At 40.7% G+C, this 9,989-nt stretch overlaps 1 protein-coding gene across 1 annotated transcript; it reads left to right on the top strand.

Annotated features, from left to right (window-relative positions):
• Positions 1-159: 159 nt before the first annotated feature.
• LOC145430090 (voltage-dependent P/Q-type calcium channel subunit alpha-1A-like) lies at positions 160-6,710 on the top strand. Its single transcript, XM_080304474.1, has 2 exons — positions 160-1,292; positions 6,099-6,710. The coding sequence occupies exons 1-2, from the start codon at positions 1,200-1,202 to the stop codon at positions 6,240-6,242; spliced, it is 237 nt and encodes a 78-aa protein (XP_080160600.1). The 5' UTR covers positions 160-1,199; the 3' UTR covers positions 6,243-6,710.
• Positions 6,711-9,989: the final 3,279 nt, after the last annotated feature.

Below are 9,989 nucleotides of genomic sequence, written 5' to 3'. Positions count from 1 at the left end.
TCTCAGGAAATAATCTCATCTCCCCCGATTTTAAGACTCAGTTTCACTCCCCTCCTAAAGTAGGTTTGTAGCTGTGTTTTAATGATGTTAAACGTTAAAAACGTTTTAGAGAGTTACAGATGTAATAATAATAATAATAATGATAATCTCATTTTCACATTTTTTCATTTAAATAATGCAACATTAACTTTTAAAATGTAAAAAAAAGCTAAACTGATATCTGCATGTAAACAACAGGCACGACTTTTGCTGCTGAGGGTTTAAATTCTATTTTCTGATCACATTCAGGCTTTATTTGTGTGAAGGGGGGAAAAAGTACACCTGGGGAACAAAAAAAAATCAGCCATCATCTGACAAAGATTCAGGTTTTAACTTGGTGTCTTGTTACTCCTGGTTGTCCCAGAAACAGCCAAAAAAATTTTTTTTATATTTTAATGTCTCTTAAAGACTCCACTGTAGGTTATAAGCTCAGAGAGAGGTTATATATTTCTGTGTTGAAATTGTTTAGACTGGGAAGCCACAGGGCTTGTGTGATGAACATGACCAGACAGCTGGATCTGCTCTGTGGGCGACAATGAGGACAACATTAGCTCTAATCAAATAACAGCATTTATCAGTTTGTCCGTGCCCTCTATGGGCTGATATGAACCGGAACCTCTGATATTCCATATGGACAAGATAATAAAATAATCACCGCGTTCACTCTCATTCCTGAAATTTTCAGGATATGTAAAGCAGCTCAGTATTTTTATCCATATCTTTGCTGTTACGATTATCAGCTTCCAATTCCCTTGTGATTCATGGACCCTCAATAGGCACTGACCCTCAGGGCAGTGACCGAGTGAAAATGAATGACAGAATGAAGTGGTCAACCATCTGGAAGGATCATGAGCACATGTATAGGATGCTTTCTTTCCACAAAAGGCCTTCAACCAGAGCTTGATGGAAAATTTATGCTTAGTTGGACAGAATGCATCTAAATTCAAGTTTAGCACAGGGGCATGCAGGATTATTCCTGTGCAACCGCCATGAATCTGCTTCCTTATTCCATTAGAATAGATGAGTTACAAAAATGTGATGTTTATTCATCAGTATAAAGTAGTTTATCAGTGCTAAGAAGGTTTGCAGACATACTGAAATGAAATACATGTGACATCATTTATAACTACTCCTTAACTCTGCACACTCCATTTGAGTACATGATCCTGGCCACAATTATCGCCAACTGCATCGTCTTGGCCCTGGAGCAGCATCTACCTGCCGGTGACAAGACGCCCATGTCAGAGCGCCTGGTAAGTCCATCTCTTTAAGGTCGCATCCCTCACACGTTGATTTTCTGTCCCTTCCCCGGAGGTGCCAGATTTACAAAAATATTGGGCAACACTTTATTTTAAGTGCACACATTTACTAATTGCTAATTATTCGACACTTATTAATCTCCAGTTTACTGCTTATTGGTTTTACGTATTTATGCATGCTCAGTATTGGCCTTTCGTGGCACTACTACAATCCTTATTAACAAATATAAGTCCATTCTTGTGGTAAACATCAAAAGTGATTCCTTCACTTGTATTTGACACTTTAATAACCTCCTTCACACTTTCGAAATTCACCATGGCACACTACTACTGCAGTTAGCAGCTCCTCTTCTTATTGAGAGGCACAGTTTCCAGTCAGATTCAGTGAAAGAACAAATTCACTAAAAGTGGCAATATGTTAAATTGAGGAAAGTAACACCCACAGTGAGATAGTTCTGCAATCATGTGGAAAAAAAGAGAAATTAAATCACGAGTGAGAAACTCAGCAGTTCCCTGTAGCCTTAGGAGGAGCAGTGCAGGTTTGTGGAAACTGAGCTGTATCAGAAAACAGCGATAACCAATGTTTTCAAAATGCAACAGTTAGTCCTTGTTGAAAGACAGAGCAAGAGGGATTGGATTAGAAACAAATACATCAGGGGGACAGCTCGGGCTGAGCAGTTTGGAGAAGGAAGAGGGGCAAGGCTAAGATGGTTTGGATGTGCAGATGAGGGAGAGTGGAAATCAGAGGGTGTTGAAGATGGAGCTGCCAGGCAAGAGGAAAAGAAAAAGACCACAGACGAGGGTCACATATGTAGTGAAGGAGGACAGAGGAGGCAAATGGCCTGCTGTGATGAACCCTAAAGTGAGCATCCCAGAAGGAAAGGCAGAAAAATGCTGAAATAATATATCCTACTGAACATCATAAATGGTTATCAGGTGGTTATTGATTAAGACAAAGCTCTTCATTATGGTCTAATAAATGATCCTGCACAATAAGCTATCAATAAGAGTAAGCAACTAGTTAATTAGCATCTTTCCAAATATTGATCTGCACTTGCTTAATTACTTTTGTTTATTTGGTGTGTTTAGCTGTGACTGGTTGTTTTTCCACCCTTCTTCTTCTTCTTCCTCATCCTATCACAACTCCTGCTGCCATTCTCACATATGCAATTTAAACCAGCATTTGAACTCTGACGGTCACGTCGCACTGCTGACCAGTCAAAAGAGACACGAGAAACAAAAGAGACTGCTGCACAGCGAGGTCAAGTGTGATATATGCCGGGGACAGAAATTGTGCATGCAAAGCTGCATGCTCCAGCACCTTGTTCCTCTTGAGTTTGAGGGTGCTGTGGCCGAAGGGGAATTTAGCCTTAAAAATAGCAAGGCAAAGAGCGCTACGAAGAGCAACAGCTTGATGTGGAAAATGTCAAAGAATTCCTCACATATTCATCCACCTTGCTGCTATTGATGGTCGTGATGCTAATTCAGCAGCGAAGACGCGCACGAGGAAGTGATTAGAGTGGTTACACAAAGAAGGAAAACAAGCATCCTCTCGCTGCCTCCTCCACCTCGAGGATGTAATGCAACAAGATGCCTTTTAATTAGAACAAGGGATCAGGTTTTTCTTTTGTTGTTGTTTATGAAGCTCTGTCAATAGACCAGCAGGCATGCTGTAAGTGGAAGTGATGATAGAAGCTATTCAGTGAGAGTACATCACATCCATTGCAGGGCTTTAATGCCATGATCCGCAGAGGATTCTTTAGCTGTTTTCAGAAGGCTTTTCTTTATGATTCCCAAAATTCCTCCTGCTATGTATGTAAAGATTTCAATTTCTTTATGTATGATTATTGTCCTTTTATAGGGCACTGGAATTATTATAATTAATAGCCTAGAAGCCACTAATTTGTTCCTCAATTATAAAAAACCCCAACCCATTCTTGTTCCACCACCTCAGTAACTCTCATCCAACATATCTATATCATGTGCTCCCTGTACTCACTCAGGGGGTATAGAAAAGGTCACCCTTCTTATAGTGCACGGGCCTGTCACACTGCTTTTATGTGATTATTTACGTTGGAGGCTGGGTGAGGCTGGGGGTTGGGGGCACTGTCTGTCAGCTTGTAGCATGCTGGGAGCAAGAGAGAGAGATACAAAAAATGGAGGGGGGAGAGAAGGCAAAGTGTAGGCCTGAGATATCCTCTGCTCGTGCCCTGTGCGTCGCTTCAGGCTCTCTGAGATATTAATGGGGAGGCAAAGGCAAAGAGTGTCCTGCCACACAGGCCAGAGCTAGCTCCTTTACTTGCAGCACATCCTAGGGTTAGCTCAACCACGTAGTGCAAATTATTCCACTGTGACCCAGAGCTGCTTGTTTGACATGGTTCGAGAGTAGTGCAGTGCTCACATAAACTGCCCAGTCATACGTGTTGCCATGTGAGTGCAAACATTTGGCCCGTGTCGGAGCACGTTCTCATCCCAGGCGTCCCTTACAGCCATTGTGCAACAGCAGCGTTAGATGCCAGGAGATAATCGCCGTCTCCTAAAGTTCAGTGCTCAGTGTGTGTCCTGTTTGGGAACTTTGTGCTTCCCAGTTTGATTTGCTTTGTTTTCACTTACTGATTCGTTTCCTTTTCCTTCACTTTGTACTTACACTTATTTTGTGAAAGTAGAAGGCTAAACTGCGTGGTGAGGTTTAGGAAAAAGTCATAGTGTTGTGACTTATACAGCCTGCTTTCATCTTAAGAGGGCCGGACCAGTGAAACGGCCCTTTCTGTTCATCTAAAGGAGTTTAACAGTTCACGGTGTTGTAGCATTTAATTCCTGAGATATCTTATGAGAAAAAGGAAGTCCAATGTCAACATTACCTCTTTTCACATGACATTGACATGCTGCCGTATGAAAGAAAGAAATCTTTCAGCATTTCTAGCAAGCTGGTCTTATGTTCGACACCCCTAGTTTAGGTTAATAATACACAGCATTAGTGAAGCATGCTGAAAAATGAAGTGCATTTACGTGTGACATTAAGCTGCTATTTACAAACATGTATAATTGACCAGCTGGATGTGAAACCAGTGTGACTATGGTTATATCCCAGCACGTCATGACCTCGTGTCTGAGAGATTCCAGCAGCTGTGACAGAATGGCAGCATTTGACACCCAGGAAATAAGAATGGGCTGTCACGCCACAGGGCCTCTTAAATGCCTTTCCATGTGCTCCAATGTGTTCTGACCACTGGCCCTATTTGTTGGTCCAACTGACTTTTTGGCCCTGCTATCTCCAATTATTGTAATTGCTCCTGCCTGCCAGTGCGATGCTTCATTTTTGTGTTCCTGTTGTTGCTCTAAGCACCAGTTTGACTGTCCAAATGCTCCAGTGTTTGGCACTTCTAGCTGACACCTTAAAAACCTGGTTGGTTGCTTATATTTTCCCATGACACATGAGCAGGGCATTTGAACAGTCCAACCTCTTTTCTGGTTGGGTCAAGTTCTTCCCTGGAAGTTTCTAATGCCATGCTTGTGCCCAACTAACCTTCAATGACTGTCTATAAAAGACTCACGTAACTTAAAAGTCTTTAATCTGAGGTCTTATACCTGAATTTTTTCTCATGGTTAGCAGGGGGCAGCTCTGTAGATATCTATGGAAAAATGGCTCAGCTGCTCATTACATGATCCATGATCTCAGTAAACACCTTTCTGATGTGGTTGTTGCTTCAATAGCTGGTTGTAAACATATCAGGATGTTTCTTTTTGTAAATGTTCATCACAATAAGAGTAGAGACAAAGAACAAGGCTGTGCTTTCTAGCAGCTTCATAAGTCACAAGTAAAAACTGTATGAGAGTTTCTCAGCGACATCCATCCATCTCTTATGTCTGGCTCCAAATCACCATGCAAACCATTCAATGACATTATAGTGGCTACATCCATCTTTTATATACAGTCTGTGGTTAGGATCTTAAGAAGGTGCCTTTCATTTGCCTTGTATTTTACACAATAAGGGCAAATAAAGCACTCAGACTCCTTTCAGTTGGATCTGATTCTTTATTAGGAACCTCAAATGCTACACGAGTACTTTAAGTGACCTTCTGGTCAGTCCCCACCTCACCTTTTCCTCTTTCTGCCCATCTACCAACATAATCGCAGCAAGATTTCCCTTCCCTATTTTTCTCTTATGTCATACAAGAAATGGCCAAGTGCCTTTGTTGTTGCTGCCCTATCAGGCTAAGTATCTCAAATGCCTCTCTGGTCAGCCTAAGTGGCCATTTCTTAGTGCCAGATACTCTACCTGACCTCTAGTTTTGGTTTTGTTACCTCACTGGTGAGACAGAAAGGCCCTCTATTCCATTTAAAGTGCCCTGTTGCATGGCCTCAGCGGAGGTTGCCCTTTTTTTGGAGTCACGCAGCACTGATGATATTTAATGTGACATTTTAACAGAACACACAGCTTGTTTAATTTTTTGTTTGCACATGTAGTTGTCTGCATTCACTTGAAGCTAAATTTTTTTGTTTGAATGCATTAAATGTGCACGCCTGGGGCGCCATTAATTTACAATACCCCCATACGATCATCCTGCGTTTGTGGATATTTGTTTTCCCAGTATTTACTGTCTTTTCATCCAAAAGAGAGCTTCAATTCCTGCATTTCTGCTCATGCCGGCATAAAAAGTGAAAGAAGTTTTTTCCCTGTCTTTTATTCACCCCCTGCTCTTTGACTTAATGCTTCAGTAAACACTCTCCTACCTCCAACAAAAAGATATTCTTCTGCTGGTCTCATCCCCTCTCTGATTCTCTCTGTCTTTCTGCAGGACGACACAGAGCCCTACTTTATTGGAATATTCTGTTTTGAGGCCGCCATTAAGATCATCGCCCTGGGCTTCGCATTTCACAAAGGCTCCTACCTCCGCAATGGCTGGAATGTAATGGACTTCGTGGTCGTCCTCACGGGGTGAGTCCCTCGCCCGCTGGGTGTCAGCTGGAGATGGAAACATTGCAGTAAGAGTGGTTTCTTTTGTGCATATCTGTGAGCACCCTGAGAGGGAGTGTAGTGGAATCACCTCCTTCCAGTTAGATCATATGCCCACAAGCATGTCTGTTATTCAACGAGTAACCCGAGCCTGTGAAAGAAGTGAAAGGAGTGTGATGTGAGCATTTGCTGGTTTTAGCCTTTGTCCTTGAGTTCAACACTGTTCCTGGGCAACACCATACAGACGCCATGTCCTCGCAGAGCGGCTTCCATCTTTGTTTCTAACAATTTGAGGTTGCCTTCTTTTGATGCGGGGCTGACATACCACCTTAGGCTGTACAATATTCAATATTCTGCATGTTTCACATTTTATATAAGTTTCAGATGTAATTGCATGTCTGCACTGGAAGTTGTTAGCTAAGTGGGGCGCTCTGTGACACATGCTTTTATTGTTGAAAGCTTTTCTTCCTCTTTTGAGCAGCTCTTGGTGGCTTCTCGGCAGGGAAGCCATTGAGGCTCTAGGCCTTTGCAGGGATGTAATAGCCTGTGTTTCTTATCATCAGAGGGGAGCCATGAAGAGTCAGTGACAGGGAACACGGTCAAGCCAATAGTACTGAGTAGTTACTGCTAGGATTTCAAAGCTTAGGGCAGTACAGTACTCCCTTTTGATGATGTAAGAAGTCCTTACAGTGTAATACAGGAAGAGGGTGTAAGGATATTAATACGTTTCTAAGTTGGTGTTGTTTTTACTGTGGTCAGATACAAGAGTTTAGTCTTCAGGTTTACATGTCAGTCATTACCTCTATTTCTTCAAAAGACATGAATCATAAAGTGCTTCTGAGCTGCTTACACATGGAAGCCACCTTTAATATGTCAAAGCTTGTCTTTAAGGGTGAAATGTTGTCTTTATGGGACAAAGAGCCTGTCTTATACAGTATATATAAAGTAAAGTATACAGTATTTATGTGTTTTTGGGGTTTTTTGTGAGTGTTTCTTGGGGCGGGGGCATTGTTATAATAAGGCAGATTAGTGTGATCAGTGTTGGGCAAGTTACTTTGAAAAAGTAATTAATTATAGTTACTAGTCACTTCTTCAGAGAAGTAACTGAGTTACAATATTCTAAAAGTAATTAATTACTAGGAAAAGTAACTATTGCGTTACTTTAAAAAAAATGTTTAACCCTCTGGGGTCCAGGGTATAATTGGCCATTTTACTACTTTTGAGTTCCCCTCTACATTTCAGCTTTAAAAACTATTTACTTTGCCTTGTTTGGCATCATCCTTTTCAGCACAACCTCACGTGTCTGAATTTACAGTTATGTTTTCATTTTGACATACTGTATTAACACAACTGATCTAAAATCAGAAAACATAAAATCCAAGTAAAAAAAAGTTATATTTTTACTGTAACAACCACAAACATGTTTAATGAATCATACTTCATAACTTTAAATGCAAATATAAATTGTCAATTTTAAAATCATATGTATAAGTTTTGCAAACAACAAAGTTATTTGCAGCCATTTACCTTTTACCCTTTTTAATAACCATTTCAAACTATTTGTATAACAATCAGCTGTTCTAAACCTAACAAATATCTCACATCTCAAAACTCTCTCTCTCTCTCTCTCCCCCCTCCTCTCTCTCTCTCTCTCTCTCTCTCATCATCATCACTCCTAAAACTTCCCCGTCTTCCTAAACAACCAAATGTCATGTTGCCATATCATTTTTTGATTGGTCGACATGGTGCATTTCTCCACCAACACGAAAGGGCGTTTTTTTTTTGTTTTGTTTTTTTTTTGCTCATAAGCAGAGAGTGCTTGCTGCGCTGTCCTTAGACAGTAAATGTGACGAAACTATTCAGGAAAAAATGCTGCGTATATATTGTTTATCATGACTCTGGTTTTGCGTGGCCTATCAACACAAGTTAAAAACTATATCACCTTGTTGCTTTGTCATCTTGAAGTGGTCATGTGATTGACTTACCACGACTACTTTATTCTTCCTCAGTCAAACAGCAGCACTCGTGCGATTGTTTTGCCCCCTTAGCTCCAGGTGTTCTGCCAAAAAGTGATCGTCTGCAAGAAAGTGATTGCCACCCATGGGACCGCGCGCAGCTGCTCAAAGCTGTAGCGTCCAGATTACTTACAGCTACTTCCGTGCAACTGATACTGTAAACTGAAGACAGCTTCAACCGTCTGTTTGTTGAAAAATAGTAACGGGACCCCACCACATTTTCTTGTTAGTAATGGTAACGGCGTTGTAACGATAGGAATAGTAATTAGTTAGATTACTCGTTAGTGAAAAAAAGTAACGCCGTTACTTGTAACGCCATTATTCCCATCACTGAGTGTGAATAATGCAAAGCTGCTCAAACAGAGTTCATGAGTAAAATGTGTTTTGGAGCTGGAAATGAACAGAACAGATCGACTTGAATTAATGTCCTAACCAACTTCCTGTTTATAGAGCACAATAAAAACCCACAAACTGGCACAATGTAAACAATCGTGTGCCCTGTGGTTAGAGCCACTCAGTGCCAGAACATTTAGTGTTTTTATGAAACGCATTTTAAAAAGTTTAACATTTTGCTGTAATTATTCCACCTAAAAGCGAGTAGGACACAATCTTTCATTAGGGGATTTGGTAATGCAGTAAGAAGTGTATTTCTACCATAAGGACGCAGATATTTATCCGAACACTGGAGTCCTCTGAGATAACATTGTTATGGTCCTGGCTCTGTTACCCAGTGATTTAGAGGTTGTTGTTTTTTTGGTAAATGTATATAAATCTGTTATTCTTGGTTTTCCTTGAGTTTATATTCATGTATCTTTTTGCTTAGTGCATTAATTCTGTTCTGTCCCTGTTGTGTCAAGTCTCCTTCAGTTTGGTTTCCTGTTTTCCTGGTAGTCCGTGTCCCATGTGTTTAGTGTACTGTTTTACTTTCCCCAGTCTTGTTTTAATCTGAGTTTCAGGTGTGTTCCCACTCCCACATTTGGACCTGTTTCCATACTTCATTAGCCTGTATTCCCCAGTGTAGATTGCTCCTTGTTTCCAGTGTTCCCCTTGAGACTTTTGTTTCAACGACTGGTCTGGTAATGAACAGCTCACTTTAAGTTCACCTGTACCTGCCTCTATGCATCTGCACTTGTGTCCTCAACTCAACATGAAATCATAGCCTAACAAACATGTTACCCAGAGCTTGGAAAACCCCATCAATGTTGATATTGAAATGCATATGAAAGATAGATGTAGCCACTGTGACTCCACCCATTATTCTGTAAAGTGCCCATCAGTTTTTTTTAGCATTGTCACCATTGCAAGCCAGAACTGACTGTGTTAGGATGTTACAGTGGAGTTTTAGGGTCATGGATTGCAAACCTGGAAAGACTCAGATGTCAGTAATGTACAGATAAAATATAAGAAGGTGAACTATGAAAATAGGAGCACAGATTTCTTTGATGGGCTTTTAAGTACAAATCACACAACAAGCCTTTTTTTGCCAGGTAAAGACAATGGAAATGCTCTCAAATGCATACATTTAAGACAAAATGCAATTTAAAAGGCAGATTTATGGAAAAACTGAATACACACGTTTGTCATGAAGGTGTAAATGAGTTGTGAATGTTTTAAACAAGTTGGACATTTTAATGTGGAAACTGTGGGGAATGACTCACTTCTGGAACCAGCCTCATGTGGCCATTGGAGAAATTGCAGTTTTTCAAATATGATATTGA

Source organism: Astatotilapia calliptera, chromosome 7 (genome assembly GCF_964374335.1).
Source record: "Astatotilapia calliptera chromosome 7, fAstCal68.1, whole genome shotgun sequence".
Lineage (NCBI taxonomy): Eukaryota > Metazoa > Chordata > Actinopteri > Cichliformes > Cichlidae > Astatotilapia > Astatotilapia calliptera.
This window is presented reverse-complemented; position numbering and strand designations above follow the sequence as displayed.